Below are 14,832 nucleotides of genomic sequence, written 5' to 3'. Positions count from 1 at the left end.
AGACAGCTCTAGAAACTATATCTTGTTTGTTGCTTCATTGGAAGATTCACAATCTCTTTGAACATCCATTGCAGAAATCTTGCAGATATTGACCATTGTAGGTTATGTATCAACAGGCTGTCCCAAAACTACAGTATTAGTCACTGGAGCAGCAAAGGTCAGTGGGGTCATTAGATTATTTTGGAAAAGACAGGTTCTGTACTTTTAACCAATAGTTAGTCACTGCAGTTTCCAGCAGACCAGCATCATCAGGAAGTGCACATTTCACAGCAAATGCTCAGTCTGGAGAGAAAATCTTAACATGCAATGTGTAGGTTTTTCCCTCCTTCCCTCCCTTTTTATTATTCTCTCTTTTCGTTGTATCTTTCTTTCACTCCAGTTTTTATTTTCTCCTGCCCTTTGTCCCCCTTTCTCTCTACCCCTACCTTTACATTCTCTTTTTCCTGAGATAGACCATTCTTCTCCATATACCCATTTAATTACAGGTCACATGTACATATGAAACAATCTTCTCATGTGTAGGAAACTACTGTATTGTTAGAAATCTTCTTAGGGAGATCTGATTGGCTGTACAGTTGTCAAAACCTGTCGGGCACATAAATGGTGTTCTCACCAACCTCACCGCAACGCATTGGTGGATGATTGTAAAAAAGCTGAAGGTAGTTCTCAATTTATCTACAGCTAAGTGTGCCTGCTGGGTACAGCAGGAATTTCAGGCAGTCAGAAAGATGTATCAGTATGGAGCTAAGAATTTCCTTTACGATGGAAGAACTGGCAGCTGGTGAGCCTAATGTCAGTAAGTTGTTGGAAGGGATTCTGAGAGACAGGATCTACATGCATTGGAAAGGCAAGGACTGATTAAGGACAATCAGCATAGCTTTGTGCATGGGAAATCGTGTCTCTCAAATTTGATTGAGTTTTTTGAAGAGGTATTCCGGAAGATAAGTGAAGGCAGAGCAGTAGACATTGTCTATACGAACTTTAGCAAGTCTTTCAACAAGGTTCCACATGGTAGACTGGTTAGTAAGGTTGGATCACATGGTATCCAGGAAGAGCTAGCCAATTGGATACAAAATTGGCTTGATGGTAGGAGACAGGGTGGTAGTAGAGGGTTGTTGTTCAGACTGGAGGCCTGTGACCAGCAGTGTACTGCAAGAATTGGTGCTGGGTCCACTGTTGTTTGTCATTGATGTAAACAAATTGGATGAGCGTTTCGGAGGCATGTTTAGTAGCTTTGCAGATAGCACCAAAATTGGTGGTATAGTGGACAGTGAAGAAAGTTACCAAAGAGTACAGCAGGGTCTTGATCAATTGGGCCATGGGCCAAGGAATGGCAGATGAAGTTTTGGCATGTGATGTGTTGCATTTTGATAAGACAAACCAGGGCAGGACTTTAACAGTGTTGTCAAACAGAGAAATCTAGGGGTGCAGGCACATAGTTCCTTGAAAGTGGCATACGCAAGTAGACAGGGTGGTGAAGAAGGCATTTGGCATGCTTGACTTTATCAGTCAGAGCACTGAGTACAGGAGTTGGGATGTCATGTAACCGCTGTACAAGACATTGGTAAGGCTATATTTGGGGTACTGTGTACAGTGCTGGTTGTACTGCTACAGGAAGAATGTTGTTAAACTGGAAAGGGTGAGAAAAAGGTTTACAAGCATGTTACTAAAACTGGAAGGTTAGATTACATGGATAGACTGGGATTTTTTTGCCTGGAGTGTAGGAGGCTGAGGTTTGACTTTATAGAGGTTTATAAAATCAAAGGGGCATAGATGGGGTGAATAGCAAGGTCTTTTCCCCAGGGAAGGGGAGTCCAAAACTAGAGGCCATAGGTTTAAGGTGAGAGGGGAAACATTTAAATGGTTTCTGAGAGGCAACGTTTTCATTCAGAGGATCGTGCGTTTTTTGAACGAGCTGCCAGAGGAAGTGGTATGGGGGAGGAAAACTAAACATTTAAAAGACTTCGGACAGGTATAGAGATAGGAAGGGCTTAGAGGGATAGCAAGGTGTAGAGCTGGATGAATGCAGCAGGCCAAGCAGCATCAGAGGAGCAGGAAGGCTGACGTTTTGGGCCTAGACCCTTCTTCAGAAATGCTTAGAGGGATATGGGCCAATTGCAGGCAAGTGGGACCAGTTCAGTTTAGGAAACCAGGGACGAGTTGCGCTGAAGAATCTGTTTTGTGCTCCATGACTCTATCAGCCACTTGTCGAGGTTTCAGCAGGTCTTGATTGGAACTGTTTCAAAAACTGAAAGAGCTCTCAATAAGACGTGAAGCAGGTAATTCTGAAGCAGTGGGTTTCGTGCGATTGCAGTGAATCGGCAAAGGTTTTCTGAATTTTCGTCTCTGCCACTTTTGAATTACACCAACAATCAACGATAACCATAGGAAAGGAGAGAAATATCTCACATCTCAGCATGTGCTCAGACCAAAAGCCTGTGGATTTTCGGAAATATTTTCAACTTTCTGACACGATGGCTGGCCAATGAAGAGGACTATGGAATCGCAGGCCACTTCAATATTTCTGTGAAGCTTCTAGAAAGGCCAGGATGCTTGAGTGAGTTGGGTGCGGGAAGAGCGGCTGTTAAGTGAGTGAATGAAGGAGTGGGGGTTTGGAAAGAGGCCTCCGAAGAATGAGATAACAAGGTGTGGAGCTTCATTTTTCTGAAGAAGGGTCCAGACCCGAAACGTCAGCTTTCCTGCTCCTCTGATGCTGCCTCCCCTGCTGTGTTCATCCAGCTCCACGCCTTGTTATCTCAGACTCCAGCATCGGCAGTTCCTTCTACCTCCTGAGAATGAGTTGAGGGAATTGGGAAGAAGGGTTGATGAGTGTGCGTGTAGGGGGTACGTGTGCGCAAATTGTCAGTACTTGGCAATAGATAATGATGTGAATTGGAAATGTCAGCTGTGTGCAACAGACGGCGTTAGTCTGGGTTCGAGTTGACACACGTTGGAGACGGGAAATTAGGAGCGTTATTCCGATCGCAAATGACCTGGTGAGACTCATTCTCACATTGGCAGTGAAAAGGTTTATACTGCCTCAACTCGTCCAACATGTTTTCGATCCGACTGGCGAAACTTAGCACTGAACGGGTTAATAGTGAAACTGCCGGATATCTACTTTCTGCAGGTATGACCCGCGCAGAACAAACTGCAGCCTGCAAGCTGGAATTATCAATTCTTCATCAGAAGCAAAACAAGCCTGGGCAGTCCAGAGCTCTTCCCGCTGTCTTTACAGGATACCCTTTAAGCAGTATGTTGCTGGAATGAAGCATTCCTGGATTTCCTCCAATTTTACAATGCATCCGGACATGGTCTCTACTTGAGATTTATAGCTTAAACAATAATTTGTATATGTACAGAACCACTTTGTTCTGAGGAAGGGTCACCGGTCCCGAAAATTTAACTCTTCACAGATACTGGCAGGCTTTTCCAGCGACTTTGTTTTTAGAATGGAATACAAACAGTGTGGAAACAGGCCCTTCGGCCCAACAAGTTCACACCGACCCTCAGAGCATCCCCCTATAACTCACCTAATCTACACATCCCTGAACACTACGAGCAATTTAGCATGGCCAATCCACCTAGCCTGCACTTCTTTGGATTGTGGGAGGAAACCGGAGCACCCGGAGGAAACCCACGCACACACAGGGAGAATGTGCAAACTCCACACAGACAGTCGCCCGAGGGTGGAATCGCACCTGGGGCCCTGGTGCTGTGAGGCAGCAGCGCTAACCACTGAGCCATCGTGCTGCCCTTTGTACCCCTTTATACAAGTCAGAAAGCGTTGAGGCAGCCAACCCTGAACTCTAGCATCTGAGGTTGTGCTGTTTGAGAATAGTGCGTATAAGTTTTGTATATGAGCATGTTTGTATGAGTCCGTGTGAATGTTTGTGTATAAGTGTGTGCATCTGCGTCAGTGAATGTGTATAAGAATGAGGGTGCGTGTGTTTGGTGTTTGGACTGTGCGCGCTGTGGAATTCGCCGAAGGACTTTGTTAAAATAAACTTCCAGACAGCAGAAAACACCCGAAATAAAACTGAAAAAACGAGGCACTCGCCGTCTCCAGTTTCTAGCACAATCTATGAACTAAATTGGACTTTCCTTGCTCTTCATCTGTTTGGTTACAAAAATGACCATTGCTCTGTTGTCAGCCTTCTGTCTGTTTAATCAAAAACAGAGCAGATAGGAATTCGTGAACAGAAAATATTAGGCTACAGAGAAAGAACGGTTTTACATCACAGAACGAGATCACTCAGAGCAGTGATGAGGGCGTTAAATTGCACAGTGAGCGAAAAGAGGGAGGGAGGGAAGGAGAAACTCGGGGTGGGGGGGGAGGGGGGAATGAGAGATACAGAAAGAGGAAAGAAAAAGACAGAAGTTGCTGGAAAAAACTCAGGTCCAGCAGCATCTGTGGAGAGAGAGCAGAATTAACGTTTCCGGTCCAGTGACTTCTTCAGAATGGGTGAGAATAAGAATTGGGAAAATGAGGATAGGATGTGGGAGAAAAGAGAGAAGAGGGATTTATTCGTTGAGAAGGGGGGAGAGAGGTTTAATTATGGGTGGGAAAGAGGATTAATCCTGGAGGAGAAAGAGATTAGCGACATGGTTGATTAGTGGTTAGCACTGCTGTCTCACAGGACCAGGGACCCCAGTTATAGTTTGATTTCTATGTGGAGTTTGCACATTCTCTCCGTGTCTGCTTGGGTTTTGTCCAGGTGTGCCGGTTTCCTCCCACAGTCTAAAGATGCGCAGGTTAGGTGAATTGGCCATGCTAAATTGCCCATAGTGTCCAGGGATGATAAAGCTAGTTGGATTAGCCACGTGAAATGTAGGCGATAGTGTTGGCTTATGGTATGCTCCTCGGAGGCTCAGTGTCGACTGGGTGTGTGCCGAATGGCCTGTTTCCACACTGTAGGGATTCTGTGAGATGGTTAACCCAGAGAAGATGGAGAGGGAGTTACTGCGTTGAGTGATTACCGTTTGAGCAGCAAAGGGTTAAACTGAAGGAGGGGTTACTCCGTTGAGAAGGAGGAGGGGAGGGCCGATGGGTTGAATGCGAGCACTTCATAGTGTGCCTACGTCCGCTGGCCCGGGAGCTTGCCTCGCTTCTCTCACAGCCGGGACTGGCTGTTCTTTTAAAGGGAGTTGGGGCAGTCCCAGCAATCGACCACATGGTGACTGTTCCAATAGCACAGTGGGAGCAGAAAGCGGTCGGTGCCCGAGAGCCGAGTTGCTGCCTTTGCAAGTGCTGGGTATGTGTCTGTCTGTGTAAGAGAGAGAGAGGATCGGGCGCTGCGATTGGACCTCCCAGCCCCCTCTCTTTGCCTATCCCCTCGCCTCTTTCTTTCACTAACTCTCCTTGTGTCGGACAGAGATGCAAGAGGATGGCTGGCTGGTCAGGAGGAGCTGGGAGCCCAGCTTTCATGCTGAAGAGGTGCTGAGCTCTTGGGGACTGACGAGGGGCAGGGAGACCGCACCGTGAAGCCCCCTCCTCTCACTGGCTTGGCCGGGATGAGGCTCCTGCTGGCCGCCCTGACTCTGCTCTCTCTCCGTGGCGGATCGGCCTCCGCTGCGCCGAGCCGAGCGAAAAGTTTGCGAACTCTGCTCGCGGTTCCCGGTGTGCCGAGGAAGAGGCCCCCGGCCCGGGCGTTGCTTTCCCAAGATGTTTTCTGGAGTGATGGCCTTGACCGCTCTCTGGCCGCGGGCTTCTCCGAGCTGCACGTCAAGCGCTGGCAGCTGAAAGCCCGCTCCTCCCGGCTCGTCTCCTTGGACCCAGGCTGCGGCAGGTTGTCCAACAGGCTGGCCAGCTTCTCAGATGGCACCAGAGCTTGTGTCAGGTATGGCATCAACCCCGACCAGGTGCTTGGCGAGACCCTTTCGTTCTATCTCTCCAGGCTCCTGGGTATTCACAACGTGCCGGCCCTGGCCCTGTCCAGGGTCAGTATCAATGCCGAGCAATGGTTGGGGGTCAGGAGCGATGTCCAAGGCTCTCAATGGGCGGATAAACCCATCGTCAGTCTTACTGAGTGGATCAGCAACCTCAGCGACGTGGTGACCCCGCCATCCCTCCGGACAGAAGGAAGGACGCTGCACCCCAGCCTGAAAGATCTCGCCAATGTGACCAGCCAAGAGCTGATAGAGCTTGTGCAATGGTCAGACCTCATCCTTTTCGATTACCTGATCGCCAATTTCGACAGACTGGCCAGCAATCTCCTGAGCCTGCAGTGGGACTCCAGGGTAATGGAGAGGTCGACCAACAATCTCCACCGGACTGCGAAGGGGGCTCTGGTCTTTATCGACAACGAGGCGGGACTGATCCATGGGTACCGAGTGCTGTCCATGTGGGACCGGTATCACGAATCACTGCTGAAGACACTCTGCATCTTCCGGAAGGAAACCGCCAGGAAAATCGCTGAGCTGCATAAGTCCCAGAATGTTGCCCAGCAGTTGTTAGATCTGTATAGGGAAAATGAACCCCTGGCCTCTCAAATGGGATTCCTTTCTGAAGAACATGCTCAGATGTTGCAAAACAGAACTGATCGATTGTATAAACACATACTGCAATGTAAAGCTAAATATAGTAAATAAGTTTTCATGGCTGTTTAAATTTTAGATTTTGTTTCAAGTTCCCCATTAGAGTTAAATTTCCTCCCCCCACCCCCATTGTCTTTGCTGACGGGGAAGGGTGCTCCAGCCATATGGATAATATTAACCAATAGACCACCAGGAGGTGCTCTTGATAAAAATTCTGAGAGATGCCTCTGGCTAATTCTATGGACGATTGATAAACTCCTGGCCTGAAAGAAGGAAATCTAAATTTGTAATTTGCAGAGGGCTGGAAGCACTATGTTGAGCAGATGCATTTGTTCTGTGGGTGTGGGCTAGCTGGGGCTGGTATGATGAACCAGAGACAACAAAAATCAGAGAAGCCATTGGGAGATTCTTATTCAAACTGTGTGTACGTAAAAATTCTTATTCTGACATATGTTCGGTTTTAATGGCTTTATTGTAACACCTTGGAAATGAAATTTGTAACATAAAACAGCTGCCAATTTTAAACACAACCCCAATTCTGAGTTGCCAATTTGCCTGTGTCACCACTTGCAAATTTAATTCTTCCTTGTACAGTTTCAAAATGAGTATACACCATCAATTTATTGTTCTGGAGTGTACTCTAAACAAAACAGACTCTTGTTTTCTTTTAGTTACTGCAATGTAGCTGCTTCCCAGCAGGTTCTACCTCATGCCTAGCATATAAAGTGGCAGATGATTATCTGGATGGTGTCAGTCATGCAGGTTCACCATTGTGTGTGAAGTCACACATTTTAAACTTAAAATAAAATACATATCACGTTACAGATTGTTGATGGTCGAGTCTTATAAGTAGGAATAGGAATAGTCCATTCAGCATTTCAAGCTTGTTTTGCCATTCAGTTAGATTAGGACTAATCAACATATTCCAGCCTTAGTGCCATATCCTTCGATACCTTTTAACAAAAAAAGGCTAATCTTTTTTATGGAGATTTTTAATTGGCCCAGCTTTTTTGGGGAGGGTTCAGCTTTGTACTAAGCACTGTAAAGAAAAGTGCTTCCTGATTTCCCTGCTAAGTGTGTTAGTTATCTTAAAATTACAGGCCCCTTATTCTGAATTCCCACATTAATGATTATTGGTCAGCAATCCTAAATAGAGTGATTTTTCTGATGTATGAAGGCATCTGCCTGTTAAGAATTGTGACTGCACATTTGAAGCTTGAGGAAATTGAATTTTCCTCCCAGATTTCTCAATCTCATACCTCAGATGATAGAGTGGCCTGGATTCACCATTGAAATATTCAGTTACTGTATGAATGTAGCACTATCAGTTCTAGTCTCATTCATTGCAATTGAAGCCCACCTTTCTCTCTCTTTACATGATAGACAGGAAACGATTGTTCTTGATCCATCTGTGCTATATAGTAGGAAGTAATTGCTAGTGTCTGTGTCAGATCATGAAAGAAGGACTCTGTGCTGGGCATTGGTATTTTAAAATGTCACATAAAAGGGGGCTATCTCATAAATTCAAAGAAAAAGTTGCCCATCTCAGAAACGTAGGTGGAATGGAATGACAATTCCGTATATACCCCAGGTTGATTTTTTGATAAATTATATTTTTTAAAAAGCTGATCAAGATGGGATGGAACAACGTGGGAAATAAATTGAGAATTTAAAATAGGAAAATGTACATTTCCTTTCAGAATCTTGCAGCAACTGATGTGTTATTTTGTGCATATCATTAGATCAATGATAATTAAATACATCCAAAAGATTGCAACAATTCCTAGTTTGGAAATTATGTGAATCACAATAATATTCTACTTTTTTGAATTTGAAGCTTGGACTGTGTCAAACAGAATTGACTTTGTTTATAACTGTGACGAGGCTGATCTCTCTCAAACCAAATAATTTCTGTTTGGAAATGTGACCAAGCACTATCTACAACAGCCCTAGTTTATTCATGAAACCAGCATCTGCCTAACACAGGCTAGGTCCGATTTAAAAATGGGACAATTATTGAGAAGTTTTTTCTAAGTTATACATACTATTTAAATGCAAATGCATTGATAACCAGGGATTAACACTTTAAAGAATTGGCACAAGAAATAGTGGAAAATGAGAATGTTTTTCAGAGATAGTTGTTAATTTTTTTGTGATATGTAGTGGAGTATTGGAAGCAAATTCCATAGAAGCTATCAAAAGGCAATTAACCATCCGCTTAAAGAAACTCATTTTCAAGATTACAGGGAAAATGTTGGGATCTGGGTTAAATTTTACAGCATTTTGTTTTTACAAAAGCCCCAAAGGATTCTTCTATGATGCTGTATGAATCAGTGATACGGAATTAGTTTTGGTTCTAATTGTGATTAGGATCCAGTACTATCTAAGGGGAGCTGGTAAACAATCCCATCTGTTGTTCCTGAAGTCGTGGCTTGTGATGGCTTCTTGTGATCTGTGAATGTTAATTAAGTATCTTTGATATGCTCACAGAAATTAATTGATTAATTTGGGAAATATTCGTATGTGTAGGATTTACTTAACCATTGGAAACATTGTAAACTCAAATTTGTCAGAATCATGCAAGCAGGCAAGTGAGTTCTCTAAAGAGTTCAGAAGTTGCAATATGCTGCCTATGTATACCTATGGCAGTTATTAGTCCAGAATAGTTTTGAAATGCTTACAGTGTCAATCATATTTAGAATGTTACAATGAAAACATTTGGTTTAAAATGAGTAAATATTAACTGCTGCTTTGAGCCTTCAGTAATTTGACCTGCTCATCTTCAGTGTACAAATTGTAACAACTCCATGTGGATAAAGTGTTTACATCGGCTTACACACAGAAACGGACTATTCAGCCAATCATTCTACATTACTCATTTTTAATACATTTAAAATACCAATGACAGGGTCAAGCCTCTTGCTTGTAACTGTGCTGATAGTTTTTTTTGTTCAAGAAGGGTGATTTGGTGGTGACCTATCTAGTCACATTCAATGACAGCATTCTGGATTATGGTCTTAGTAGAAAATGAGGCACTTTCTAGTTGCAAGGCAAATGCCTGATAGTGTGCTCCATATGTTTTTGTGTTGATATTCAAGGCAGAGGTGGTTCCAAGGAAATGGCTATATAACACCTGTGTCTAAAATGAAAGCCATCTGTTGTACAGTGATGCTGCTTCTCAAAGAAGACATTGTAAAGCATATAGTTTAGAACGAAAATGAAAGACATTTTAATAAATTAATGGTTTATATTTTAGTCATAATCCAGCTATTTTAATTAAATCTGCTATTTCTACTGGTTAGACATTAGCAGTTGAGGAATAATGAGGCAGTAAAGCAACGTATCTAAATGAAAATGAGATTTTGAAGTGAACAGGGAATCATCAATTTGCTATTTACAGTTGTGTATTGACTGTCAACCACAGAGAAAGACACTCTTCATCTTTTCAAAAGCCACCCAATTCAAATTGTTAAAAAGTAGATGCTGTCTCTACATTGGTACAGATTGGTATCTCTCAGGCAACACTTGATTATGAAATTTTTGTTTTAGAATTGCTGTCAGAAACTACCTGAGTGAAGATGATTTATGTAGCAAGTTCCTCTACTTAAGTGGCACCTTGAACAGATCCAGTCACAACCCTATGAAGTACAGTGCAATGTAGACTAAAATACTAATGCATGTGCAAACAGCAGTGACAATTTCATGCTCACTTTGTAGGTCAGACTTCTCCATTAAACTTAATGCTTGGAATTAGTTTCCATCAAAATCCATGGGTATGAATGGTTGGGAGTGAGGGGGCATAGGTGGGCATCTCCATTTTAAAATCTACAACATATTCATTAAAACTGCAGTAGACTGTGTAACCGTATGGACAATTAGGCTGTTAATTGACATGATAGCTTGGTAACTGCTCCATTCATCTTAACATTTTATCATCTCTTTATTAAAAAATTCAGGAATTTTCTCAGGTAGCAAAATAGGTTCACAAATTACCTGGTGTGGTATTAATGATACATACCAGGTGTCTATGATTCAGTGCTCAATCTGTGCTGAGTGATCCATTTCCTGCTGAGACCTTGATGCACAGCACAGTGATCCCTGATAATTTTGTTCATTATTTTTAAACATACATTCCTACAGCCTTGGCCAACTTTGACATGAGACTTAAGTGTCTTTTAAAATTTAATATCATTTCCAAGTAAAGTGCAATGACTGCACAATGAATCTTTGCATAGCATTCCCACAAGGCAAACGTTGATCCTGGTTAAACCTCATTCAGTGTATCTCCAAACTAGCAGAATAGGCAAGGGCAGAAAATATGGGAGGACAAATATTATGAAGGGTGTTGTCATGCATGCTTCCCCTTTAAAAAATCTCATGGTTGCTGTTTATTACTTGCTACCTATCTCTCCAAACCCTCCTCACATACAGAATGTCATGTAAAAACTGTCCATGCAAGGTATAATTAGCTCTCTCTAGGTGTACGCCTTAGCATAAGGAAAACAAAAAAGTTTGCATTGTCCCTCTTCAGTATTGTGAAAGGAGACAGCAAGTGAAATTGGTTAGAAAGAGTATGCAAAATGAGTATTTTGGGAGCAGTATGTGTGGGCATCTGGATGAGATCTGGGATTTGGCAACATTAGCTGAGTACAGATTCCTTCTGCCCCACCCACACCCCCACCACCCTTCTCTATTTCTCACACCTAATTCAGAGGACAGATAAGTGGTCTAATGTAGTAGTTTACTGTATCCATACATCCTTCCTGTAATTACACACACAGTGCAGTGGTGGGAGGATTAAATTGTTGAGCAGATGAAAGAATGCACGCAGAGCACACACTGTAGAATTACATATTAAATAGAGCTTTCAGCACAAAAACCAGACCTTTTCAATGGTCTATAGCTGTGATTATGCTTTGCATATTAATAGATATAAACAAATCATAAATGTGTCTCCTTTATTCAGTTTGCAGAAATACAACCAGGAGTTATCTGTCGTGTGGATATCTTTAAGAATGATTGTGGGTGAAGGGGTGGGATGTGATTTTGTAATGCATGCTTTTTCTGATGCACTGCAATTGAGTGACATCTGTTTGACTAATGTCAAGCTCATTTATTTCTTGAAAAACTGTTGTTAGTATTGCTTTTGCTGGCATACTTAAAGTGTGATGGTTACTGAGTAAAAAGAAAATCTTTCAAATGAATGTCAAAGATGCTGATGTGATGGATGCACACCCAAGCCCGAAATTTTCCATGGTGAAATCTCTGGAATTGCAACTCACATTATTTTGGTGAAGATATTTTAAAAAATGGAGTCAGATTCCAATTGAATCTGACTGTTCTATGGCAAGGACTAAGTCATGCGTCAACAGCCAAGGAGTGTGTATGTAGCGTACTTAGCCACAGATTGGAATCTATTTATTTTAATTTATTGGCTAAATCTTGAAAATGTGTATTAGTTCTGTGATATACATTTGCTTTTTGTCCCTCTGATGGTCAGGATGATGCACTGTTTGCACAGTGTATGACTACACCAATTCTATCCCCTATTGATTCATTGCAGAATAGGTGCCCACACAGCGCAAGATGGAAATGATGTGCAAGGCTTCATCAATTTAGTTCTCTTTCATCACATCCTGCCAAACATCCATTCCATATGTTCTTCATTCTTTTGAATGAAGGAGAATCTTCTAAAATCAATCGCCTAAAACTGTATTTCCTTGTCCTACTTCCACAGCTCAACTAGAATTGATATTTCACAATTACTTTACGCCATTTTCAATCTTTTACAGTTCCGGAACATGCCCTGAAGGTTGAAGAAGGTGGGTTTCTCCAGTTCTTAGTTTTCCAATTCTCCAGTACTAGGAACCATACTTGTGGCCCTTCTCTGGGGGACAGTGCTTACTGCCTTGAAACATTCCTAAGGTCTACTACACCTCTTGGTTACTCCAAACTACATCTAAAAGTGTCATCTCACTTTTAGAGGATTTTCTGGGATCACTATGTTAGCGACATCATGAACATAATGGGAAGTTTTTTTTGATGTTTGTTATTTCTGGTGAAATAATGTTAAAGTGTGATGTTTATAATTTTACTCAAAATAGTGCTCAGATGTCACTAATGCATGATGGCTGTTGAAAGTCCTTCTTCACTTCAATGTTGAAGTCTCCAGGTCATTTTACACAGACTGAGAGTGTGGTGGATTCCACAATGTGTAGCTGAGATATCATGTCTTTTACCAGTGTATCCACATATTGCACAGCATTAAGCCCTTTCTTTAATGACGAGCCATTTATACTTGAAGTCTGTGGAAGTGTATAACTTTTATTTAAATTTCTGCAGTGGCCATTTGATGTCCAGTGGAAAAGTGAAATTTTTGTTTATTATTCACAAATGTACAACATCTCTCTAATGCACCTTATATTTTGTTAATATGTTCTAAAGGATGTCTGAACTATTGTATTAAGATATTGGAAGGCATTATCAAACTTAAAAATGTTATGCATAAAAATAAAATATTTGCCCACTCCTTTCGTCATTTTGAACTTTGTTGACATTGATTCTAATTTATTTGATCAAAGGATTTGAGAACCATAGGAAGGCCAGTATTTGTTGCTTATCCCTAACTGTCTTTTGAGAAGGTGGCAGGGACTGCTGCAGACTATCTGGCGTTGATACATCCTTAGTGCTGTAAGGGGACAGGAAGTTTCCAGGATTTTGAGCAGTTGTACTGAAAGAACAGCAACCTAGTTCCAAGTCAGGATGATAAGTGACTTGGAGGGAAACTTGCAAGTGGTGGTTCCCATGCTTCTGCACTTGCACTTTTGGTGATAGCAATTGCAGATTTGGTGCTATTTACGGAGGCTTCATGATTTGTAACGTGGCGTCTTTTATATGGTCCATTCTGCTGCTAAATTCATTATCAGAGAAATGAAAAGTGCTTGAATTTGCAAAAGCAAAAATAACTTTTAAAAAAAATCATTATTTCAATCATTCAATAAGAGCTGAAAAACCACAGATCTTTCCTAGTGGGTAAAGAAGAAGGTAACAGAAAGAGGGACCAATCTAAGTGTCGTTGGATAAAGGCCATCACAGCGGTTGCAGATGAACTACAATGAATGTGTAAGGATGCACAAGACGCAAACATGACATATTATGTCAGCAGATCTCCAGAAGACATAATATATAGGAACAGAAATAGGCCTATCAGTGCCTTGAGTCTGCTCCACCATTCAATGGATCATGGTTGATCCGACATTCCTTACATCCACTTTCTTAACATTTCTCTGTAACCCTTGATTCCCTGACTGATCAAGAATCCAACCACTTCAACCTTAAAAATACACATGGATTCTGCTGCCACGGTTCCCTGTGGCAAAGAATTCCAAAGCCTCACGACCCTCATGTCAGTCTTAAATTGCACCCTGTTATTTTGAGACTCTACCCTCTGATTCTAAACTCTTTTGAGGGGTAATATCCTTTCAGCATTTACCCTGTCAAGCCCCTTAAGACTTATATGTTTCAATGAGATCACCTCTAATTCTTCTAAACTCCAGTGAGTACTGTCCCAAGCTGTTTAACTGTTTAGCTGTTAACCTGTTAGCAGAAGGGGTGAAAACACAGAATAAATCTCCTTTGATTCTTTCAGGGAGTTCAAAAGTAAATAATAGTGAAACATCCCTCTTAGTGGTACCAAATCAAAATCATACACAATTGGAAAAAGTCAAATGGAAATATATAGACCTTACTAAATCAAAATGATGTCATCCAGACTAATGATGCACTCTAGCCCCTGCAGTGCCCACTGATTTCAGAAGGCTTCGACTGCTGGTGGGACCACATGAAGACAATCCCTTCATTCTGGGGATCATTCTAGTGAACCTTCTCTGAACTTCCTCTCATGAAACGATATATTTCCTTAAAAGGGTACCAAAACTGCTCACGGTACTCCAGATGTGGTCTCATCAGCACCTTGTATAGTTTCAGTCAGACTTCCCTACTCTTATACTCTAACCCCCTTGAAATGAGGGCTAACATTCCATTAGCCTTCCTGTTTATCTGCTGCACCTGCATGCTAGCTTTCTGTGTTTCATGTACAATTATCCCCAAAGTCACTGCATGGCAGCTTACTGCATCTTTTCTCCATTTAAATAATATTCTTCCTTCCAAACTTGCCCAGTTACTTAATCTATCAATGTCACTCTGTAAATTATTCATATAACTTTCCTCTCCGCCTATTTTTCTGTTGTCTGTAAAATTGGCTACAGAACATTCACATCCTTCCTCTCAGTCATT

The 14,832-nt window shown here is 42.1% G+C and overlaps 1 protein-coding gene across 1 annotated transcript; it reads left to right on the top strand.

The window, feature by feature from the left end:
• Window positions 1-5,088: 5,088 nt before the first annotated feature.
• On the top strand, window positions 5,089-13,066 carry fjx1 (four-jointed box kinase 1). Its single transcript, XM_048607235.1, has one exon. It carries the CDS (start codon window positions 5,515-5,517, stop codon window positions 6,589-6,591), a length of 1,077 nt encoding a protein of 358 aa, XP_048463192.1. The 5' UTR covers window positions 5,089-5,514; the 3' UTR covers window positions 6,592-13,066.
• The last annotated feature ends 1,766 nt before the right edge of the window (window positions 13,067-14,832 follow it).

This window comes from Rhincodon typus, chromosome 17 (assembly GCF_021869965.1).
Source record: "Rhincodon typus isolate 14 chromosome 17, sRhiTyp1.1, whole genome shotgun sequence".
NCBI lineage: Eukaryota > Metazoa > Chordata > Chondrichthyes > Orectolobiformes > Rhincodontidae > Rhincodon > Rhincodon typus.
Note: the sequence above shows the minus strand (reverse complement) of the source record. Positions and strands in the feature narration are given on the sequence as shown.